Below are 25123 nucleotides of genomic sequence, written 5' to 3'. Positions count from 1 at the left end.
CTTCATCCCTCTCCCATAGTAACTACGATTGAAAGTTAAGGTTTATTCCCCCTGCCTTCATCCCTCTCCCATAGTAACAGCGATTGAAAGTTAAGGTATATCCTCCCTGGCTCGCCTTCATCCCTCTCCCATAGTAACAACGATTGAAAATTAAGTTATATCCCCCATGCCCCCGCCTTCATCCCTCTCCCATAGTAACAGTAATTGAAAACTGAGATATAAGTTTCTTTGTATCATTAATCAGAAAATCAAAAAACAGGATTTCAATCAATTAAGAAGTCACTAACAAAGTATTAATTTGAAACTTGTTTATGTAGTCTTTTCTCATCTTGTTAGGGTTACCAAAATATGTCTTCTTTTCAATTGTTGAAAAAAGCTTAATGAATCTAAAATTTATATCTTAATTCTTTTCAATAAATAAGATTTAACAGAATGTACTGAAATATGAAGGAATAATCCATCACCATTAGGAACGAGTCTGTAACTCGTCTATGTATATTTATGTACAGATAACACACACACCATCCCTGTTATTGAATAAAGTTCTGACTGACAAAGAGTAAAATCACAGGATTTTGTTGTGCGTTACATACAGAAACAGTAATTTTTACTTGCGTTGCGTTAATATCTAACTTATTTAACAATCAATGAATATGCGACTACCACTTCTCCACATACTAGGTATTCAGATGAAAATTAAAGGTTTGATTTCTTTGTTTATATGATTGTAGTAAGTAAAACATTAACTTTGTTTCCTCCCCCATCCTTATTTTCACCATATTTCTCAGTATTTTGAATTTGATCTCTTCTAAGAGCAAGAAAACATCTAAGTTTGTAACAGTAATGTATTACCATTATTTATATTTGGTTAAAATAATTGTTAAACTGAATGTAACAGAACTTCCAGATACAAATGTATTAAAAAGTTCCTGATTAACAGCCTTCAGGCAATATTCATCACAACAGTATAAATTAAACCTGATATCAACATTCACCATCTATCAGTCAACATCCCTCGCCCCCAACAAACATTACTCTCCTCCCAACAAATATTAACAAATATCCAGCTGTCTTTACTTGTTCAAATGCTAATCAAATAATCTCGACAACAGCTTTATCTCTTTTCATTGTACAAATACATTTCAAAACCAACGAAATATATTAACACCCTTTATAGATGAATTTTATCAAGGTCAGATATTTCATCAGTATTATCAGATGTATGGTATTCCCATGTAATCATTTTACTTTTGATATTATTGAATTTCATTTGAATCATTCGAATGCAGAGAACTAATACCATACTCGCAGAATATACTAACAAACTTTTAAGCCAAATTCATTCAACTTTGGTAGTATGCTCCAACAATATCGAGGAGGTACTGGTTGAAAACATAGTCATACTTAATGACCAAAACTTATCTAGCTGACAACAATATTCTCATTATTATCAGAACATGATAGTCCAGAATTATGGGACAGACAGGATCAAGATAATTCATCAGCTTAGTTATTCCATGAGCTAGCTATTGTTGTGATGCCTTGGGAGGATATAACCAATGACATTTTTTCCCATAACAACTTCAAGGTATTTCCAGGAGTGCCTTCTTGGGAAGTGGAAACCTCACAATGAAGAAGGAAGAATCTTCGAGACTGAGCCACACTGGATGAAACACAGTTACAATATAATTTTTCGTGTAATTAAAAAAAAAATCTGACTTAAGGAAATACAAACTATAGGACTTTTTCCCTCCAGTTTGCAATATCAATTTTTCCTAAAATTTTCTAAATTCATCCCAACAAAAACATGTAACAATACTACCTGAAAGTAACAGTAGTTATCACAACAATTGTAAGAGACAACTTAGATTAAAGTAGAAGAGATTTCTGATAGTTTTTATACTGGTAAGTCTTATATGATGAATGCATCAATGATGTGCTTAAATAATTACATTAAAACAGCAAGTTGACTTTTCTTTTAAAAATCTTCAATGTATACTGGTTTACAAAGTTTTATGAAATAGAAATGGTCATGATTGCAGCTAGACATTGGACAAGGGGAGATAACCATGCCTACCTGGTGTTATATTAAATATAGCCAGTTATATGTTGATAAAAATCTGCCTCTTTCATGCATCTCTGTGTAAATAATCCGATCTCTGCAGCTAGGATGCATCAGTTAACACAATGATGAAGTATGGCCTGATGTACAGTGAAAAATATGAAAGCCTTATGATCTTGCGAAGAGATGATAATCAATTTAGGGATCACATGTAGGTAATTGCATAACACAGGAAGACCAGTACAAGTGTCTGCACCACCACAAGCAAGCCGAAACCCAACAGTGACATAATTCACACACTCATCACATCCACACACGCATAATAAATAATGTGAACATGTATGTAACAATCAATGATATAACAATGGCCCACACAGACAGTTCGCTGTTAACAGCAGGCAGTAAGAACATGTAAAAAGTTTTGAATGCCACATCTGCTAGAACCAGCCCATCTCCCAACCTTTGTTTTAATAATGGTTTACAAAAATTCTATTTACTTAATTTTTATCAAGTGACTCAAACATAATTCCTTGGACGTTTATTTTCTGTATTCATCATTGATCAATGTTTAAAGGCAATTTTTTAGACACAGAAACACTGACGATGTTTTTCTAACAATTATCGATTCCCAGCACAGTCCAGCTGACATTTCTGACGTCCTATTTACATGTTAAAATGTTTTAATAGGGTTGTTGACTTGTCTAGGATGCAAATAAAGGAAAGATGATATTGAGATGTTAATTGTATTGACTTTGAGGGAAAAAAAATGCTCTCACAACTATAATTGCTTCTTTGTTCCAACAAAATTTTCTTTACATGCCTTCTGATGATGTACATTAACAAATCTCAAGTATGTTTGTACTTGTATGATTTCTACAAGAATATATCATATAACTAAGCACTAGATGTTAAAATGACATTTCAAAATATAACTAAGAACTCTTTTTACAGTAAACATACGTGTCAAGTTTCACTCATAATACTGAATATCTTTGTTTTTTCATAAAGGTGTCTATGCAATCAAGTTCTAAATATCATATCTGTTTTATCTGTATTGATCTCTTCACATTTATTTACAAGTTTTCCCACAAAATGAAAGTCTCCGTTATTGAAGAAACAATAAAGTGCTGGGACTACCTCAGTCTGAACGCAACACAACTATTAACAAGTTGTCAAGTGAAATTTTAATTTTGAAATGATATCTTATTTGTAATAATAACAATGCGAAAAACATTTAGCCAAGTAGAGTAATATCTCTCGTAGTAATGTAATGACCTAGTTACACTGACTAGGGAGAGACACACTAATGTCACTAATCCTTTTAAATGTCAACATATCTCACCCTGCTGGCTGTATCAAACTTCTACCCTCACCCAAAAAATACCCGGCCACATAAATACAGAATTGTAACAAATAATCTGATAAGTTTTCTTTTAAATCATTTATAGTTTTGTTATTAAGATGACTAGAACGACTTCTACAGCCAGGTGTATGAATGTCAAACATCTTTGTTAATATACAAAAATTGATTACCATAAAAAACTCTTTCCTGTAATTCAAAACATAGGTGCATCGAACCTGAATACTTGGGACTTTGAAACTTAAGTAGATATTTTACTTTCAGTTAGTTTATAAAATCACAGTAACTAAAACAGACGTGTATACAATTTCAGAAAACACTTCAAAACAAAGCACGGTTATTAAGTTTGTATAAAAAATATGAAAGAATAGTTCCGATACAATTTTTCATCACAAAGCACTTGATACATTGATTTTCACTGGTTGTTGGAGGTCATCAACACAATTTTAAGACTACAAGTAAAATCACTCACTCTGGCAGTTAAATGTCTCTCTTTAGGCAAGAATCAGTATTCCTTTATACTTAGCGGGCATTAACAATATATGGCTTTCAATGATCTGCAGTTGGTGATGAATCAAAGCAATAAAATGTGAAACTTTTCAAGTGAGATCAAGAAGACACAGTTCCACTTGCGTAAGTCCATACAGTTCTTGATTATGATTTTATAACTAATTACACATCTGATCCCTTGAACACAAGAAAGGGATAATGATTCTTGATTCTACATACATCTGTACACAAATTACTCCACACAAACACACTCTCTGGTAACTGTATATATGCATGATGCAAAATAAATTATCCAGTGTATTTCCCCTCCTCACACACAACACCCTTTAACAATAAAACAGTTCCGCAGTTGATAACTAACATTTCTGTAAAAAGTCTATCGTAACCACAGCTTTAGTCGTAATGCATCCACACCATTCAAGTAGTAACGGAATAATCTTTTGTCACGTACAAATCCTAGATTTTCATATAGACGCAAGGCTGCTTTGTTGGTTATTTCTGTCTCAAGAACAACCTGAAATCCAAATAAGAAAAAAAAAACAATAGTTTCCTAGAAAAATATTTCATTGTGTATATCTGTTTATTTATATCTTGTTTCCATGTAAAATTCCATAGACTAAATCAAACATCTCTGTATCAACATCAAAATTGAGTGACGGATGTTCTGTACAAAATGGCAAGCTTGACTTTAGTGTCAAATATAAAGCTGATTTTCACAACTTCTCAAAAGCTAGACCATTTGACCTTAGATTATTACAAGTGAAGAACACTTTGTTCCTAAACTAAGAGTTACCTTTGGTATAAAGAAGATGTATGGAGTCTGAATTAATGCTGTCTAATCAAAATGTATTTAAAAGAAGGTACATTACACCTGTCTTGTAGGTTTAAAGACATATCTTTGGAAAATTCTGAATATCTGCTGATAAATACAAAGATTGTGCAAAAGCGGGTACTAACAGTCAAGATGAAAATTACTGATTATCCCAACTTCTAACAATCGCATGAAACACTTTATTATTCAAACTTGCTTACCTCATCACAGTCATCTAGTATCATAGCTCTGATTGCCTTGCGAACAAGATGGGAACCTGTAGGAAAATGAAGGTATAGGATAGTATACATCATGTACTTCATACACTCAGTATAAGGTACAACAAATTGAAAACCAGATTTCTTTTGGTCATAATTTTTTTTAAAAATCATAATATAGACATCTTTTCCAGTGAGTTTTGTGACTCAGCTATTCGAGTCCAGGACTCATAATTTTCTTTCAGGACTTGGTCAAATTCTTAATACCCAGTCCATATCTTAGTATCGGGATGCATCAAAATTTTGGACATGGCGTTCTGGACTAAGCTGAAAAAATCTTACAATATTTACCATTTTCAAATTAATTTTGTCAACTGTTAAACTCACCATCTTACAGATCTAAAAATTACAGAAATACTCTGGTATGTCACAAGGATGTTTTCATGCTAAAACTTCTGAAAGCCTTCCCCAGCAATATCATGATTTGCCTTCATGAATTGAACATGTGCCCATGACTTTTGTGTTACAGGTAATTTTATTAAACATGCAATCAGACAAGTTACACTGTACAGTCATAATCATAACATAAACTTTTAAACCCTAAATTAGCAGATTTCTGTACGAGTATAACATTATGACTGTATACTAAATCCGAAACTACAGCAACTAGCAATATGAAGTAATCGTGATCATAATGTCACAAGTTTACTTGTCTTGGAGATGATGTCAACTTACCGATTCGTTTCCGTCTGTAATCAGAATCTACAGCTAACATTGCTATGTATCCTCTTCGTACCATTTTCTTGTGCATATCTAATTTACAAACTATGGCTCCCACACATTTGGCTCCATCCATAGCCTAATGAGAAAAAGTAAAGCTTAAAAAAAACTCCTAAAAATATATTTCACTTACAAAATTAACTTGAAAGAGACTTGAAAATGAAAAATGATAAAAATGGTGTTGACATATGACATTTTGATGAAATGCATGTCATAATATGTCAAAGTGCTTCTCTCTCCATCAAAATAAATATCAGAAAGGTACATTCAAATCTAATTTTTGGTCTCATTATCCTTCATTTTTTTTTCATTTCACTTTTTCATTCTGGACACTTCTAAAAATATATCACCTGTTTATAATGATTGTGTTTGTAAATATTATTTTTCTTCAATTTGATAGATATACTTGTATATTTCAAATGACCCTATATTTGAGTAAATAACTGATTAACTATCAATCAAGTGCAGGATTGTTACCCATATGCAAGGTTGTGCCAATCCTGTTATGTCCATGAATATTAAATGTATATGATCTTTGAACACATCTACAAGCACTTGAACCAAGGGCCATAAGTGTAATATATCTAGCTTTCTCAGTACTGAATAAGCAGATCAACAATTATCTTCAGCCAAATGGCTGGTACTTTACCATAAGATGAATACTAGAATTCCTTGGAACTTACAAGGAAGCAAAGCTTTGGCCAGTTGTGGATGAAGTATCTGTATGTGTAAATTGAGTATGGTTCTGACAAGTCTTTAGTGATCAGTCTCATGATGTCAGGCATTTGCAATTCTGACTTGTACACGATATACTCTATTCCGTCTTTTATATCACTTGTCCCTGGTGCATATACCCCCAAGTTTTGTACAGCTTCACACAAAGAAGATTCTGCATCACTTCCAAGACCGGCACAGTCAATACTACTCCGTTCCGTCAGGGGTGTATCTATCGTATTTTCACTTTCGCACGAGGAGCACACTTCCACTTCCTCGGGGGCATCACAATTCTCGGTCTGTTTGGGACTTTCAGTCGTCAATATATGTGATACCAAACCGTTTTCATTAGGTCGATGTTTGATCTTTCCATTTGGTAACTCACTGTCAATTTTAAATGTTTTGATCGAGGCTTGAGGATCACCAGCATCTAATGTCACAACGTCCCCCTCCATTTTGCGTTTCTGCAAATCGGGCAATACTTCTTCAGTTTCCGTTCCTGTGCAATCATGAGTACATTCTGACATTATATCAAAGTGTTCATGTTATTAAAAAGCTGCGAAAAGACAATGTTTGATTTACATCTTCAATGCTTAGTCGATGCACGTGTCGTTTCCCATTCCTTCAACATAGCGTGACTTTCTAAATAACATCGTCCATGTTGCTGTGGACTATACTACTTCCGGTTAAGTACTTTTTATCTATATTCGTACGCATTTTACTCACTAAAACATTGTAAAATGAAACTCAATACAAATTGTAGTTTTCAAGTACCTGATTACACACAATTGTATTTTCTGTACAATGGGATAATTTATATATTAATAAAAATGTGAAATTAATAAACTATTTTTGCGCAGGCATACTATGAATGGTGTGTTGTGAGGCACTTCCGGTTTGAGGACACTGCGACACATGTGAGAGAGATGGAGACTGCCGCAAATAAAAGGTATGTCACGTTACAACTTTACTTTGCAGGTCTATCACTGAAAAATAGAATTATGTAGTTAACTGGAATAGTGTGAAAAAATAACACAATATGAAATCACACTAATATATCCCAAGGGCTGCAGATGATACCGGTTACATAATCAGAAAATAGGATTTGGAAAAACAAAACAATCAGGCTAAGAAAAGAATGTTTTCTCCGAAAAAAACCACATATTTGACTTATTCTCTTTTGTGAAGTTGTTTCAATTTCAAGGTCACAGGTGTCAGTTGTGTTGAAACTTTTAAAGAACTTCTTCTCAATAACCAAAGGTCCAGGATGCTGATATGATGCCTGTGGCATGTTTTGATGAAGTGCTGCCAAGATTGTTCATAGGATTTACCCTGACTTACTTTTAATGTCACTAGTGTTAAATGTGTTAAAGTCTTAGAATGACTTCTTCCTAATAACCAGAAGGTCCAGGCTGTTGATATTGGTTCTTTAACATAATTGGATGACGGGCTTCAAATTTCTTCTGTCAACAAGCAATAGTATTCTTGGTAACACGAGTCCAATGTTTTTATAAACCAACAATGTCTTCTTTGTATGCCATATATAAATTTGTATAATAGTTGAGCAATATATGCCTATTTGGCCTCTTTCATGTATAGGTGTTTAGAGTCAGATGGCTATTTCGGCCAATGGGCCACTTATTCTGGATTGAAATATTTTACAGAAAGTTCATTTGTTGAACTTTTTGAATACTCTGAAATGTTATAAAGTACTCTTCTTGAAAATCCAATAACACTAAAACCAGCTTTCTGCAAAAACATAGGTAGATTGAACCCACTGGAGAAAACAGGTAAATAGTTTATCATCTGCTCTCTGTGTAATTGATTTAAAGGGATCAGTGTACAAAAACCAATCGGGACTCAGTCTCTTATTATCATCAAGATAAAAGAAGATGATTTGAATTGCAAATTTCATCTTTGGACATTGATTCCTATCTATGATTAAGTATCGAATTGTTTTATTCCTATCAATGATTAAGTATCGAATTGCTGTACCCAGCAGTGTTCCTGTTTCTTCTGTAGGTTATGGGTCGAAGAGCAAATTGTCAATGAAGTGTGACTAGAAATTGAAGTTGCATGCTATTTTAGCTGTCTCTCTGCATTTTTATGTCAATTATGTGTTTTGAAATGCAGGATCTGAATTTTCATTGGTTTCTCCAATGTATTTTTATTTACAATAAACTTACCTTGTAGTCTCATTATCATTATTAATTTTTTTATTTCCTATTTATGGTTCAATTTGGTTAACTCATGTCTTATATTTGACATATTTTATTTTTTGGAAATGCCATATGAATCAAAAGGGCTTCTTAACACCTTGTTTTCAATTCCTTGTTAAATTATTTTTACCTTGTTTCAGAGACACCAAAGAAAGTAGAAGAAAATGTTATAGTTCAAGGGATGCTTATTGGAAATGCCTAGAAAGGACAAGTGATAAACTTGCAGAATCCAAATGTAAACATCTCAAAGAAGAGTATGAAGGCTCTTGCCATCCCACTTGGGTAAATGATCCATTCACTACTGATAGATTGTGGGGTTGATGATAGGATAGGGGAAAATGGGGAGATAAAGACCAAATCTGATATGGAGTCTATCAGGATGTCTATAGGTGTGTTAATGCCATATGGTATTAAGTGACAATACACCTAGGCCCGCAGCTTTAGGCCTGAAATGTATTTATGCACAAATTTGATAGGTGCTTATGTTCCTGGATACAAATAAATTTCACTGTCTTTTTAGCACAACTTGTCACATGAGGTGGTCTGATCAAATTACTATTCGTCTGTGGTCCATCATCCATTAATACATGAAACAAGAAATAAGCTACAAGAAATGATTATGAAGCTACAGATCATAATAATGTGACTTTACTGTGAATGAATAAACATATGAAAAAGGCAGCACTGAAAAGTTTTTACCTGTCCAAGCACTAAATATAGCAAAGTTGTAGGGATCAAATTTCCTCAAAAAGTTGTACTGGTTTGATGGTTTCCATTTTATTATCCTGAAGATGCATGCAACCAAGCTAACTTTTTATGTGTAAATGCACTACTAGTTACACAGAAAGGTAAATCACTACTACAGGATGGTGACACTAATTAAGAAGCCAACATTTAATTAAACTGGTAATTATTCCTTGTTGTGAGTACATAGACCTATACAAGGTAATTAGCTGTGGGTTACGCACAAGCGACATTCTGCATGGTATATATATTGACCAATTTCTTCAGATGACATGCTGATGTTTTGACAAAAATTAATTTCAAGACAAAGAATGACTTTTCCCTCCCTGTACAATTGAAGGGACTGAAAAATCACTTTGACTCAAATGAAATTTCGACTCATTGAAATTTGAGTCATTCGAACTAAAATTACAAATATATCAAAAAAAATTGGGAAATGGGAATTATTTTGACTCAAATGGAATTTCCACTCGAGTCATTTTGAGACAATAAGCTTCAGTTATAGTAGTGTATATTTTATTAAGAGCATAATTTTATCGAAACTGTTTGCTGAAGGATCATCTAACTTGAGTGGATACATCCTGGGCAGCCCTTGTTGTCAGTAGCAAAGTAGGTCCTCCTAAAATTTTGTATTCATTATATATTTATGTGGAATCACTAAACCTGCTTTATAGAAACTTCTTGGACAAAAGGTGATTTGTGTATAAATCATGTCTTAAGCATATCTCCTACCTTGTTTTACATTGGAACACTAAACTTCCTCCATAGGAACATCTTACATATTAGGAATATTGTGTTACATAACAAGGTCACTGTGAACTATAATTTGACCGTCGACCCTGTTCAAGGAAAAAATAAATCTTAGCATATTACTCTATATCATGTAGGGTTATCAAATTTGATGTAGATTGGCATGTTGGGCAAGATGAATATCTTGGAACACGATATGGTCACAGTTTTCATGCACGTTTTATAACAAGGGTGTCAGGTACTTATGCTCCTCACTCAATATTCATACCTTAATCTCTCTGAGGTGAGTACTAAGATTCTGTGGAATTTCTTGTTAGCTCGCTCAGTAGCTAGAATCAGAATAGGTTCTTGGGATGAAGCCAGTCAAATTTTTGAAAAGAACTGACCTTGTTCCATATTGAAGGTTACTGGTCAAATTTGTAATAACTTTAAAACCGGTTCTTCTGATTAACTATTAGGCCTAGAATCATGATATTTGACTGATACGCTTCAGGGATGAAGCACAATAAAATTTCACAAAGGAATTACCTTGACCCATATTCAAGGTCAGAGGGGGTCAATGTTGTTAAAACCTTCAAATAAATTCTCTTCAACAAGGACTATTGTTTGTCAGTGATGTGAAACATTGGAGGGATATTTCTGCACAAGTTGGCAAATTTCTGTCCATTTTGTACCTTTTTCGAACTTCTTCTAATGACTTTTAAAACTATTGCCACCATCAAAATACCATTCCAAAGGTTAAATATTGTTTATTTGTTTATTATGTGGTGAATTGAAGCAAGTCCTTTTGTGTAATTTTCTAATAAAATAAAGTGTTAAATGAAACCCTAAAATAAACTGAATATCCCTTTAAGGTATTGCATTGAATACCAGACAGGTGATGCTAGTCCATTGGGCCTCTTGTTTTGATTTGGATGGAAAAATGCTAAAATGACCTCCATTTCAGACCAGTAAGGCCTAGATTCATTATAATTACATGTAGTGTAGCTTGCTGTGACCTGTTTTCAGGGTCATAGAAAACAGTTGTGTCATAAAATGAAAACTTACAGAATCATTGCCTTGGGCTTCTGTCTGTATGTTGTATGGATAAACACTTTATTGATGATATTCCAATACTTCCATTATCCTTCCAGTTCAGTCAGGGAGATAAATTTGAAAAATGCATATACAGCATATTTGGTTTCAAATTTAAGCAGAAATACTATTTTTGGCATTCTCTTCTCTTTTCTGTTGCAGGTCACCCACTTCAATAACCAACGAATGAATGAATTAGCCACTAGAAAATATGCCTTATATGATCCTGTTGATCAACTACCGCCTGTGAGACAGAGCCCAGAAGTCGAAGCTAAAAAGAAAAAAATATTTGTTCCATTTAGTTAGTTCTTGTCTTGTTAATTTTTAATTTTATTTTTCATTCCGTTTGTGTTTACTTTATACAAATAAAATAGATTTCTTACAAAAATAACTATTAAGTATTTTGAATCATTGGGAAGAAAATGGGACTTACTGTATTAGTAGTAAGCCCATACCCATCCTCGATACCCCAGGGGATCACTTTCACTCACTGCTCCCCAGGAACATGTCATGGCAAAATTGAAGGATCCTTGCACAACACCTTGTTGACAAGATGAAAATACTAGTTTTATTCGTTGTTGTACATCAGACGAATCTAGAAGTCACATAACAGTATATTGTAATGGCTTGGAAATATGGTGTTGCTCCTTTGAAATCTTCAAAAGGATGTATCAGTCTGTGATTGGTCTTTTTTTTCTCTTTGAATTACTGTACTTGTGCCTTCAATTTTTTTGCGGAGTATCAAAAAATGGTTCCAGGGGTGCAGACAGCCAAAGGGATTGTAACTTCTGTAGTATCAAGGATGGATCATTCCTGGTATTAAGTCCATCCATATGTATTGCTTTTCTGTGAGTTTACAAGGCTGTTTCATTGTCTGGTAATAAGCCCACCGCCTTATTTTGAGTTTAAGCTTATGAATTGACCTGTTAGGCTTATTTTATAATTTAAGAATTTACATTACAGTCTAAACTTGTGAATGATTAGTCTTGACAGCAGGATAAACGATTGAGATATTGTTGGTAATCCATTCCCACTGATTTCTCCCAGTCTGACCTTAATTTGAGCTGTAAGACAAAGGTTTATTTGTGTATTACCATGTCAACAGCAAGGGCAATTTTAAGCAGGATCTCCTTGTACTAGCTGGTGGTTACTTCGCTGAACAACATAAGGAAGGCCTGTCGCATGCATTCAAAACAATTTGTCTTGTCCAAGGACACGAGCACTACAGGACAATTGCTTCCCTGAATAGGGATTGATGAACCACTCCACATATTGGATCTTCTCATACAATCTTCCCCAATTAGAGATCGACAAACCACACTACATGTTGGATTTTCTTATACAATTTTTCCGAAGTGGAGATTGACAAACCACTCTACATGTTGAATCATCGCATCACATGTTGGATCATCTCATCACCTGTTGTAGTACAAAGTACAACCCTCTACTGCCTGAGTTATCAAACTTTCTTTCCTTTTTACACAGAAAAACTGCATACCCATAGGACAAAAATGGGAATTTAACATTTATCAATTTAAATAACTTTATTATAATCTGGCTGGTTGCTTAACAAATGATAAGACAGCATATGTTTCTGCTTGTTAATATAACATCATCTTGGTAGTGGTGAACAAGTTTGGTTTATATCAGACATCATGTTCAGTAATATACATACCCATATTTATTGCTGTTCAGTAAAGTAATAAATCAATGGTGTTTCCTTGCCTTCCCATATATAATGATTTTCCTAGTCATGTAATAAGCCTACCCATATCTTTTACTATTTCATCGTTCTATTATAAGTTTGTCAATATTGAATGATAGTTCATTGTCCTGTAATAAGCCCACCCATATTCAATACTATATCATTGTCCTGAAATAAGCCCACCCATATTCAATACTATTTCATTGTCCTGTAGTAAGCCCACCCATATTCAATACTATTTCATTGTCCTGTAATAAGCCCACCCATATTCAATACTATTTCATTGTCCTGTAATAAGCCCACCCATATTCAATACTATTTCATTGTCCTGTAATAAGCCCACCCATATTCAATACTATTTCATTGTCCTGTAATAAGCCCACCCATATTCAATACTGTTTTATTTTCCTGTGATAAGCACACCCAGATTAAGCCTCTTATTTAAGGTTCGACTTTTGGTGGATATATTGCATTATTTTTCAACATAATCCCCTTCAGTATCTATACACTTTTGCCAGTGAGGTTTAAAAGCTTTAAGGACACTTTTAAAGTCCTTTTCTTAACTGTCCTGAAAGTCCTCCACTGTATGTATGACCTCATCATCTGCCCAAATGTTGGTACCAGAAGTGGTCTGATGAGTGAGATCAGGCGAATAAGATGGCTGTTCCATCAATTCAAAACCATAATCGTTCATAGCATCCATTACAATGACCGACTTATGAAAAGGGGCATTGTCATGGTGGAACAACACACTTTTACTGAATTCTGTGGTGCTTGAGTTTAATATTTTCTCTTTACTGCTTAAATTATTACAAAGCATGTTTTTTGTGTCATTACAAAGGATGTTTATGGAGTTATTACACAGGCTCTTAATAGTTGTTATTACACGAGATGTTTATGATATTATTACACAGGGTGATGTGTTATTACACTGATGTCTATGGATGTTATAAAACAGGATGCTTATGGTTGTTATTATGCAAGATATTTATAGTAAAATATAATAAACAGTGTCTGTCTGTAAAGTTTGTGACCAGACAAATATTCACTCAACAAGACCATCATTCAAATAAGTTTAAATCTTTAAGACTCCAGATATCTTTTATACAATGTTTATACATTGTCATGTAGACAGCCAATAGTGAGGAACTATTATGTACTTCACAACTACAAGGAGACTTCGCCCTAAATGGCTGTTGAAAGGGGGATAACCCCAACAAACTCATTTATCTGCAGGATTGTTTAAAATCAACCTATAGTCAATTAAAAAAAAGGTAGATATATATATATATAACCAACAAAATCGTTATGCATCATTTATATTTTAATTTACAAAATTTTACAAGAGAAATGACAGTTGTATTGACAGATTGATAAATATCCTTCACTATGTTTACAAACCTAGGAGAATATGTCTGTTTTAACTGCCATAATGAACACTTTGTATTGCAGTGAAAAGAAAGTAGCCATTCAGTGAAGGAAAACTTATTACATGCATCATAAAATCCTGGCAAAATCTGACTAAATCTCTGGGTAAAAAAACGTGTATGACAGATATGAGACATTTTCCTGTGTTTGTCTTAATGGTAAAGAAAATTCAAAACCAAATACATACAATTTTAGTATTTGACAAAATGCTTTTGAAAAGTTGGACCCAGTTTTACATCAAAAGTAGATATATAAAGAGAATAAAATTGAACAACAATTTACAAGGACTCAACTGTATCACGTTTTGTCAGGTTCAATGTTTGTGGTGCTTTAAGGATGACTAAAATCTTTGACCCCAAGTTTTTAAAATAATCACACTCAGAGCACTACCACACATTGATACTGCTTTAACATTAAGATCTCTTTTTCTAAAATTGAATTTTGGATATCTCGTCATCACACTGATTCATTTCCGTACTGGGTTTTTATAAACATGTTATGTACCAATATACATGACCTACACAAAGTCGTGTTAACAGTCACTCTTATTTTTAATGTTCTTTTGGGGCTAACCTATGTCAGAGATGCATTTCATATCTTTTCTATCACTGCTACTCGGTTAAAACAAGTTGATGTAAATAATGTTGTGAAAAGAAAATGAAAAAAAGTTGTTCACACATGATTTCAGATCAGTTATACTATTTTCTACAAACTTTTAATATCTATTTTTCTAACTGTAACAGTTTAGAAACTGAAAAAAGTTAAAGTCTGATATGTGTATCCTTGAACCTTCAATGTGTAAAAAGCACATGTTAATTTAATGACTTTGACTTCTTGACATGAAAACCATATATCAATATGACGACCTTGAGCTTTAGACATGAAAGTAACACTTCAATTTAACGACATTGACTTCTGGAAAAATATTAGTTAAATGACCTTGTCCTCTGGACATGAAAAATCACGTCATTATAATGACATTGACCTCTGGAGATAAAAAGCACATGTCATTATAATGACATTGACCTCTGGAGATAAAAACCACATGTCATTATAATGACATTGACCTCTGGAGATAAAAACCACATGTCATTATAATGACATTGACCTCTGGAGATAAAAAGCACATGTCATTATAATGACATTGACCTCTGGAGATAAAAACCACATGTCTATTTAATGACGAGAAGACCTGTCATCTTATTGCATTTTAAGATAAGCTATATTCAAATGATAATTCTAATTGTGAGATAAACAAATTTTTTCCTGTGTCACTTTCAATAACTCTCTGAAAATTTTAAGTCATTACACAGACCTAGACCAAGATATATCCAAGTCCCTGGTCATAATGACAATACTTATAGCAGTTCATTTTGCTTTGCCTCCTATTAACAGCCAGGGCCATTTAAGGGCATGCCAGATTTAGGTGATGAAGGAAAGACAGAGTTCCTGGAGAAAAACTGCTGACCTCCATCAGTATCTGACAACTGCCCCATGTCCATCTCAAACCTGCATCCTAGAGGTGGAGGACTAGTGATAAAGATGACTTGACCACTCAACCCCCTTTATATCAAATATCAATTCTGACACCAAATGGTACACTCTTTTGATATGTTGGAGGTAGTGTACCCATGTAAGTAAGACTGTAACAGTCACTTGTTTACTAAAGGGTGTTTATATCAAACAGTTTCGTGTGTATGTATTTTCTTCAAGAAATTACACTGTACTGAACACAACACTGAAAATCCATCAAAAGAAATTAGCTGCAATAGTCGTCTACACAGCAATGCTTGGAAAAGCATACTGTATAGATTTTCCAACATATGTATGTATGGAATGTCATTATCAGGACATGTATAGTGTGTCTCACAGACAGAAAATGTGGCATCTACATTTCTGCTATACATCTCTGAAATACGCTATATTTCAAATGCACAATTCGGAATTTTCCTATTTTTGACTGAAGTATGCTATATACTTGACAATCGCCAAGGAATTATCCTATTTTTGACTGAAGTATGCTAAATCTCCAACAATCACCAAGGAATCATCCTATTTTTGACTGAAGTATGCTATATACTCGACAATCACCAAGGAATTATCCTATTTTTGACTGAAGTATGCTATATCTCCGACAATCACCAAGGAATTGTCCTATTTTTGACTGAAGTATGCTACATCTCCAACAATCACCAAGGAATTATCCTATTTTTGACTGAAGTATGCTATATCTCCGACAATCACCTTGGAATTTTCCTATTTTTGACTGAAGTATGCTACATCTCCAACAATCACCACGGAATTATCCTATTTTTGACTGAAGTATGCTAAATCTCCGACAATCACCAAGGAATTTTCCTATTTTTGATGTACACCTCTATAAGATGCCATTATACAATGTTTTTTCCTATTTCTGATGTATATGTAGGCTTTTCTGAAAAGTCTCCTACATACACATTTATATCATGAAGTATGCTATATACTCGACAATCACCAAGGAATTTTCCTATTTTTGACTGAAGCATGCTATATCTCCGACAATCACCAAGGAATTTTCCTATTTTTGACTGAAGCATGCTATATCTCCGACAATCACCAAGGAATTTTCCTATTTTTGACTGAAGTATGCTATATCTCCGACAATCACCAAGGAATTTTCCTATTTTTGATGTACACCTCTATAAGATGCCATTATACAATGTTTTTTCCTATTTCTGATGTATATGTAGGCTTTTCTGAAAAGTCTCCTACATACACATTTATATCATGGACCAAGGTCAAACTTCATGTCATGATGATGGGCACTTCCTGATTTCTGAAATAAAGAATATAAACATTATGAAGATGATGTATGAGTGGGAGTATAATATTCTCTGTTTAAGACCATCAGAACTAAATTTGTTATACTGTCATATTGTTAAAATGACTGCGACAACCATAAATTTCTACACACAATGTTTACAACATTATCCTACAAACTTGGATATATCTTATCATACTGTGTAATTACACTTCCTGAACAGCTTAAAAAAGAAAAGAAAAAAAGAGTGAATCATCTTACAATAATACTGAAATATTTCTACAAAACCTTTAAGACATCAACCTGCTAAAATATTTCTACAAAACCTTTAAGACATCAACCTGCTAAAATATTTCTACAAAACCTTTAAGACATCAACCTGCTAAAATATTTCTACAAAACCTTTAAGACATCAACCTGCTAAAATATTTCTACAAAACCTTTAAGACATCAACCTGCTAAAATATTTCTACAAAACCTTTAAGACATCAACCTGCTAAAATATTTCTACAAAACCTTTAAGACATCAACCTGCTAAAATATTTCTACAAAACCTTTAAGACATCAACCTGCTAAAATATTTCTACAAAACCTTTAAGACATCAACCTGCTAAAATATTTCTGCAAAACTTGATCAGGATGTTCTCTCAATCCCCCTTATTTCTGGTCAATGCTTCACAACAAGCAATAAGTACCTTGACTGAATCAAGTTGGTTTTCTTACACAAATCTAATTTTACATAATATGAATACCAGCTATATTTGGTGTATCTAAACAACGGTGCCAGTCACAATTCATTTTCTGATTGCCCGTATATTTAAAATACAGCTATTTGGAAAATAAATTGTCACTGGCATCTGTGTATCTGTAAACCTATGAAAACACTTTACTTCTGAAGACATTTAAGGCTTACCATTATTTTTCTGCCTTTTCTGTCCACTGGGATCAGAAAAAAATATTGCATCAGTGGTGACAGCTAGCCACAAATCTAAGAATACAATTATGCAAATTACATTTCCCTACTAACGCTCTCCCTCAACGAAGTGAACCCATATGACAAGTATGAAGTTCCAGTGACTAATAGTGTAGAAGACAAATCTTGGACATATATTTTGTTTGATGAAGTTCAAAGGTCAAAATGTAGGTCAGAGTGACCTATTTTTGATAAATGACACACTGTCTCACTAAGTTGCACAACCCATATCTCATAATATGTAGTTGAAATGATTAGTTGTGTAAAAGATAAGGCTTGAACAGGAGAGTGGAAGGAAGGATGGTTGGACAGACACATTGCAAAACTTTGCCCCCTCTTTATGAGCACGACCTTGATCCTAACATACTTTTGTGAACTGTTCCCACTTTATGTGACAGCTTTGTGGTTCAGTTGGCAGATTCCTCATCAAAATTCAACATGAACATACAGTTTTCTAATTAAGATAAACAATAATACCTTCGTATTTTAATGGAATATCTAAAAGCCTCAAAACTCGATCTCTGCTTTCCTTTTCTGATTTTGTTTTAAAGCCTGAAAAAGACGAAGCAATTTACTTGTAAACAAACATGTATCTTGGTACATGTTCCATTCATAATTGGATTCAAACTCACAATTAGTGTAAGTATACAAACATAATCATATACATTTAGAGGTAATGGGTGTTGTGATAATTTAATGAGGAAAAAACTTCAATGTTGTGGAATTGTTTTAGTAATCTTAATGAATCTTAAAATCATAATTAACTTTTGTTTCAAAGATAGTTTACAGAAATAAATTTGTGAAGGTTAACAATTGCAAATTAAAACAAAGACCATAATCATCTACTACAGTGCAGTCTAGTTTCTTCCGTTTCGTGCCAGTTCAAATGATCTTGAACCCCTTTTGGTGCTGAAATAACAATAATTAGTTGTCATAAAAAAGAAAGTTGGTATCCTGTAATATTATGACCATGACTACAAAAACTGAAACTCACCTTTTTAATAGCTGTCCAGTCTTCAATAATATCAACATCTTTTAATAGATAAACTATATAGGGACCTGAAATGGGTGTTAAGAAATAACAAAATTGGACAAAAACAAACAGGTGGACAGTAAGGTAAAAATTGAGAATGTTATAGTAAGCATGTTGTCCACATTGTTGAAACTTTCAGATATCTAGAAGTGTGCTTATGGTTTAACACTTAAGCTACATGTTTTAAGCACAAAATGTAGTTGAAACTTGTTATCTCAAAAATTAAAGGGACTGTAAAAAATATTTCGACTCATCCGAATTTCGATTCAATCTAAGTGTACAAATAAGGTTGACGATATCAGCTTTCTGACCTTGATTATTGTTGAATGAAGTAGGGCTACGACAGTAGTTTAATCTGTTTTTTGAAATGGCAGTCTCCTATGATGACAATAAAATGGTGAATTATTTCGAATTTTAATTTGACTGTAAAAATAATGTATAATTTAAATATCTCTATAAAAGTAAATTTGAAAGTACACTTGGAAAAAGTTGAAAACAAAGACACAAATGAACATGGAACAAATTCATGGAGAGTTAATTAAAGTGCTGACTGATCATTATTATGGTTCTCTGAAGGATACCAGCCACTGTTACAGGTTTCTTTCGTCTGTCAGGGTTGGAGGGGTCTTTATTCTTTTTATTTTTCTTCATAAACTGTGATTCGTTCCATAAGTCTGAAGTATAAAAATATAATACATGTATGTACATATACACCATAAAATTACCATCACTTACAATTTGTCCTGCAATTGGCACTGCCATTGTCGGAATGCACCTGTCACATATAGTTTTGCTGTATTCGGCACTGACAGAAAACAGAGGCTCACCACTTTTGTCTTTTTCATCCTAGCCAAAATACAGCTGATATTTAAGGCCCTGATCATGTATTCTATATATATATATGATCATTTATCATCAATACACTATATTTCATGCACATCCTATTTTTATCTTTAATTTTGTGTTTGCAAATGTTTTTCTGCCTAAACACCAGTGTTTGATATATTTGTTTGGTGGTTTTTTCCGCTTCCTGAAAGCACAAACTGCCATGGAAAAGAAGTATTGAACTGTTGAACAACTTAGTTCAGATCATCACCTAATGTTTTGTAGGCCAACACTCTAACCAATTGAGCTATCATGGTCACCTAGAGATGTCGAGAATCATGACATCTCCCTCCAACCTATGTTTAAACATCTAGTTATCTGATGATGTATCTAGGTCTGCCTAGTTACCAGATGATGCATCTATGTCTGCCTAGCTACATGATGATGTATCTATGTCTGCCTAGTTACCAGATGATGTATCTATGTCTGCCTAGTTACATGATGATGTATCTATCTGTGCCTAGTTACCTGATGATGTATCTATGTCTGCCTAGTTACCTGATGATGTATCTATGTCTGCCTAGTTACCTGATGATGTATCTATGTCTGCCTAGTTTCCAGATGATGTATCTATGTCTGCCTAGTTACCAGATGATGTATCTATGTCTGCCTAGTTACCAGATGATGTATCTATGTCTGCCTAGTTACCAGATGATGTATCTATGTCTGCCTAGTTACCAGATGATGTATCTATGTTTGTCTAGTTACCTGATGATGTATCTATGTTTGTCTAGTTACCTGATGATGTATCTATGACTGCCTAGTTACCAGATGATATATTTATATCTGCCTAGTTACCTGATGATATATCTATATTATGTCTGTCTTCTTCAAGTCGTCGGATCTTCTCCTCCAAGTCCTGCTTGACAGTGTCAAATAATATATCCTTTTCACTCTTAAAAGTCGAAAACAGAAAGGAAAAATTTAGTGGAAAATGAAATAAATCTGCATGTTAAAAAATATAAATCATTCTTGTCTGGAGATAATAAAACAGAAAAAATTCAAGTACAGAAACACAAACAAAACTTGTGATCTCTTTGTCACTGTATGTTAGGACACACATTGACCTGTATGTGACTGTATTGTAGGGCACATATGGTGACGTATATGTAACTATGGTAGGGCACACAGTGACCTGAAGGTGACTGTATGGTAGGGCACACATAGTGACCTATATGTGACAGTATGGTAGGGCAAACATGGTGACTTGTATGTGACTATATAGTAGGGCAGACATGGTGACCTGTATGTGATTGTTTGGGAGGACACACATGATGACCTGTATGTGACTGTATGGTAGGGCAGACATGATGACCTGTATGTGACTGTTTTGGAGGGCACACAGTGACCTGTATGTGACTATGGTAGGGCACACATGGTGACTTGTATGTGACTGTATAGTAGGACAGACACGGTGACCTTATGTGACTATAGTAGGGCAAACATGGTGACTTGTATGTGACTGTATGGAAGGGCAGACATGGTGACCTGTATGTGACTGTATCGTAGGGCAAACATGGTGACTTGTATGTGACTGTATAGTAGGGCATACATGGTGACCTTATGTGACTGTATGGTAGGGCAAACATGATGACCTGTATGTGACTGTATGGTAGGGCACAGATAGTGACCTGTATGTGACTGTATGGTAGGGAACACATGGTGACCTGTATGTGACTGTATGGTAGGGCACACATAGTGACCTGTATGTGACTGTATGGTAGGGCAAACATGGGGACTTGTATGTGACTGTATAGTAGGGCAGACATGGTGACCTTATGTGACTATAGTAGAGCACACAGTGACCTGTATGTGACTGTATGGTAGGGCAAACATGGTGACTTGTATGTGACTGTATAGTAGGGCATACATGGTGACCTTATGTGACTGTATGGTAGGGCAAACATGATGACCTGTATGTGACTGTATGGTAGGGCACAGATAGTGACCTGTATGTGACTGTATGGTAGGGAACACATGGTGACCTGTATGTGACTGTATGGTAGGGCACACATAGTGACCTGTATGTGACTGTATGGTAGGGCAAACATGGGGACTTGTATGTGACTGTATAGTAGGGCAGACATGGTGACCTTATGTGACTATAGTAGAGCACACAGTGACCTGTATGTGACTGTATGGTAGGGCAAACATGGTGACTTGTATGTGACTATATAGTAGGGCAGACATGGTGACCTGTATGTGATTGTTTGGGAGGACACACATGATGACCTGTATGTGACTGTTTTGGAGGGCACACAGTGACCTGTATGTGACTATGGTAGGGCACACATGGTGACCTGTATGTAACAGTATGGTAGGGCACACATGGTGACTATGTGACTGTAAGATAAGACGGACATAGTGACTATGTGACTGTAAGATAAGACAAATGGTGATCTTTGTGACTGTAAGATAAGACAGCCAGGGTGACTTTATGGTAGAAAGGACTTGGTGATCTTAAGAGGAGTATGGTTTAACATAATTTTGAAAAAGTTACCTCCATATTTTGTCTCGTAGCAAGTTCTTCACTCTCATATTTATTCTGGATACTTATTTTTCTGTATTCTTTCAAAATTCCTGAAATAAATATAATGAAAACCAACAATATTTGAAATGCATTAAAATTGATCCCTTATGTTCACAATGTATCTTTTTTCGGCAAAACAAAATCTGTTTCAAAAAATTTTTGATTTGGTAAAACAAATATTTTTTTTAATTTGTTAATAAGTCATATTCTTTATTGTCTATTTAACTTTATCTATAACAGAGATGACTATGAACATTCCTGCCTATTATAGTTGGTCTCTCTTTTCTCATTACTCTGTACCTGACACCTGTATACGAATCCTCATATTGTCCTGGAGCTCAGCCAGAGGGTTGAGGTACTCAATAGCTCTCCCTGCCTTTACTTCCTCAAGTTTGGCTTCATACTGCCCCATCCTCTCCTTGTAAAGCCTATAAATATATGGTGAGGTTTTAAATTTTAGATTTCTAGTATCACGGACGAGAATGAAATATGAAACATCTGTGTGATGCAGTTTTATTCATTATTTGGCTGTGCTTTATCTTATTCTAAATTTGTACTGAAAGGTGCAATTGACTTGTCTATATTTCATACAATCAATTCATACTGTAGCAATAACAATATAAGTATTTGGTATGGCACCAACCTTCATTTTTTGGTCATATATTTTACACAACCTACTCAAAAAATGTTCATTTTTGCACCAGACAAACCAAAATGATTGCATACATGTGAAATGCTTTGAGTGTTAATGGAAGCCATTTTCATCAACAAATTAATTTTTTTTTTCTCTCACATAATACATACTGCTCTTTAAGGTCTGTGAATTGTCTTTCAAGATCAATCATGTCATCCAGGAACTCATTTTTACGTCTTTCACATTCTTCTTCGTCCAGTTCTGAAACAGACAATATGTTACATTTTACTTTAAATGGAACACCAAGTGTTGAAAATGTGTACAGAAGTTAAACATTGTAATTGGCCTTAGTGACTGGTGAAAATAGTACTCTATTCTACCGTTAGTAGTAGACTTTGTGAAGCAGGGAAAACAGGTCACCTAATTACACTCAGCTAGTAATGATTTCCCTTAGGCATGGTAGTAAGGCTTCTAACTGGAGAAGTGTAATTTTCATTACCGTATTCATCTTTTAAAGGGTTCATGATTTTTCAGAACGCCATATTTCAGTCTAAAATAATGCGAAAATATATTTAGTCCATGGAAACCCATCTCCTTTGGCACAAAGATGACTGCGAAAGCTGGCCCCATCCCTTTAGCTGTCTGGTGAATATTATTTTGAATGCAGAACAAGGCTACTTGCACACAACTGCCATTGCCTTTATACACATGTTCAAAATTGTTTTAAAATGAAACCTACCTTTGTAGACTGTTGATAGTTTTTGATCTCCTTCATATTTTGACTATTTGACTACTATATGGGATTTTTAAATGTATGACTATTGGATTATCAGTCGCCTTCCAGCTACATATTACTTTGAATTTCTATGTGGCTCCATCAGTACACTAGGACAAGAATGGTCTCGTATGATAAAAAATAAGTGATAAGCACCAATACATATACAGTATATGTGATAATATGCCAATTTGACCAGTAGCGTTCTAGAATTGTAATATTGGATCCATAGTTGAACCAAGTGTATCAGGAGATTGGAGTGTAATGTTACTTCCCCTAGGGATCTAAGTAGCATCTATTTACTTGTATTTCTGTTACTCATTGGTTTACACTACACATTAACATTCAAATAAACAAACACATAAAATGAAAGTAAACCTTTAGTCAATCATTCATTAATGTCATTTCAGCAGATGGGGTTAGGGAAGAGGGGAGGGGCTGTAGTCTTAATTATTCTGACGTTCTATAGACGCGATCAACATCAGTCAATGAACTCCAGACTGATGTAACTATTTTTTGAAAAGTCGACAGAATCAAAAAGTCAGAATAATTCGAACGAGGGGCCCGGGGGAGCAGGTGATAAAAATGGCAATAACATAGCATCTGTGAACAAAGCATTCATTCAACTTCGCGTTATTTAGTAACGGAGTTAATACAGTTTATTGATTGTACAGCCAAAAAATAACGCATCGGTTTTGAGATGTGGTTAGAAATATTCCCAAAAGAAAGAACATTGAACTAATGCAGTCTCCATCGATGCACAGGGATTCCTTACAGGGAGATCACTCTAACGGTATCACATACCCGACTCATCTTCATCCATAGAACCCAATTCAGACTCATCTTCTGAACTTTTGTCACTATCTGGCGTTTCCTGTTCCATTTCCTCTTCTCCGTCGCCTTTGCCGTTTTCTATAGTTGGCATTTCTTCGACAAAACGATGTTCAACATGAAAAAATCTCCATCAAAACAAAACGTGCCTCCATTTCAAAGTGCGCCAAGCGGAAGTGTGTAAGAATAGAATATTACGTGTGCGCATGACCAATGGAATATACCCTCTCAGTTTGGGAAGGCCTCCTTTTCATAGACTTGCATAAGTTCACAATATAAACACATAA

The 25123-nt window shown here is 34.4% G+C and overlaps 3 protein-coding genes across 4 annotated transcripts; 1 reads left to right on the top strand and 2 right to left on the bottom strand.

Annotated features, from left to right (window-relative positions):
• On the bottom strand, positions 1 to 7091 carry LOC132549968 (N-alpha-acetyltransferase 30-like). The gene is made up of 4 exons (XM_060213959.1): positions 6425 to 7091; positions 5697 to 5820; positions 4965 to 5020; positions 1 to 4446 (listed from the first exon to the last, which is right to left on the bottom strand). The coding sequence occupies exons 1-4, from the start codon at positions 6980 to 6982 to the stop codon at positions 4309 to 4311; spliced, it is 876 nt and encodes a 291-aa protein (XP_060069942.1). The 5' UTR covers positions 6983 to 7091; the 3' UTR covers positions 1 to 4308.
• Positions 7092 to 7340: 249 nt separating this feature from the next.
• Positions 7341 to 11722, top strand: LOC132549977 (cytochrome c oxidase assembly factor 6 homolog). Its single transcript, XM_060213972.1, has 3 exons — positions 7341 to 7404; positions 8815 to 8956; positions 11405 to 11722. Exons 1-3 carry the CDS (start codon positions 7382 to 7384, stop codon positions 11546 to 11548), a joined length of 309 nt encoding a protein of 102 aa, XP_060069955.1. The 5' UTR covers positions 7341 to 7381; the 3' UTR covers positions 11549 to 11722.
• A 2531-nt stretch (positions 11723 to 14253) lies between these two features.
• LOC132549964 (breast cancer metastasis-suppressor 1-like protein-A) lies at positions 14254 to 24985 on the bottom strand. Of its 2 annotated transcripts, XR_009554204.1 has the most exons (10): positions 24810 to 24985; positions 23401 to 23491; positions 22897 to 23024; positions 22567 to 22646; positions 20865 to 20961; positions 19763 to 19855; positions 19143 to 19207; positions 18626 to 18700; positions 15525 to 17190; positions 14254 to 15360 (listed from the first exon to the last, which is right to left on the bottom strand). XR_009554204.1 is itself a non-coding variant. In XM_060213950.1 (9 exons), exons 1-8 carry the CDS (start codon positions 24928 to 24930, stop codon positions 18656 to 18658), a joined length of 720 nt encoding a protein of 239 aa, XP_060069933.1. In that variant the 5' UTR covers positions 24931 to 24985; the 3' UTR covers positions 15492 to 17190; positions 18626 to 18655. The 2 variants fall into 2 exon arrangements, 1 of the variants encoding a protein (XP_060069933.1); XM_060213950.1 differs by lacking the exon at positions 14254 to 15360 and having other exon boundaries at positions 15492 to 17190.
• Between the last annotated feature and the right edge of the window lie 138 nt (positions 24986 to 25123).

The sequence above is a fragment of the Ylistrum balloti genome, unplaced genomic scaffold (assembly GCF_031769215.1).
Source record: "Ylistrum balloti isolate Yb309-2 unplaced genomic scaffold, AGI_CSIRO_Ybal_v1 Utg370094, whole genome shotgun sequence".
NCBI classification, from domain to species: Eukaryota; Metazoa; Mollusca; class Bivalvia; order Pectinida; family Pectinidae; genus Ylistrum; species Ylistrum balloti.
The sequence above is the reverse complement of the archived record's forward strand: the minus strand, read 5'-3'. Positions and strand labels throughout refer to the sequence as shown.

Excerpts from the sequence above, each read along its gene's own strand:
- LOC132549968 (XM_060213959.1), bottom strand. The coding sequence starts at position 6,982 with ATGTCAGAATGTACTCATGATTGCACAGGAACGGAAACTGAAGAAGTA. Across the intron at positions 5,821-6,424 it reads GGCCAAAGCTTTGCTTCCTT|GCTATGGATGGAGCCAAATG; the intron begins GTAAGTTCCAAG and ends TTTTCTCATTAG. Across the intron at positions 5,021-5,696 it reads TTACAGACGGAAACGAATCG|GTTCCCATCTTGTTCGCAAG; the intron begins GTAAGTTGACAT and ends ATTTTCCTACAG.
- LOC132549977 (XM_060213972.1), top strand. The coding sequence starts at position 7,382 with ATGGAGACTGCCGCAAATAAAAG. Across the intron at positions 7,405-8,814 it reads GAGACTGCCGCAAATAAAAG|AGACACCAAAGAAAGTAGAA; the intron begins GTATGTCACGTT and ends ACCTTGTTTCAG. Across the intron at positions 8,957-11,404 it reads GCTCTTGCCATCCCACTTGG|GTCACCCACTTCAATAACCA; the intron begins GTAAATGATCCA and ends TTTCTGTTGCAG.
- LOC132549964 (XM_060213950.1), bottom strand. The coding sequence starts at position 24,930 with ATGCCAACTATAGAAAACGGCAAAGGCGACGGAGAAGAGGAAATGGAA. Across the intron at positions 23,492-24,809 it reads TATGGATGAAGATGAGTCGG|AACTGGACGAAGAAGAATGT; the intron begins GTATGTGATACC and ends TGTCTGTTTCAG. Across the intron at positions 19,208-19,762 it reads GAAACCTGTAACAGTGGCTG|GTCCCTATATAGTTTATCTA; the intron begins GTATCCTTCAGA and ends CACCCATTTCAG.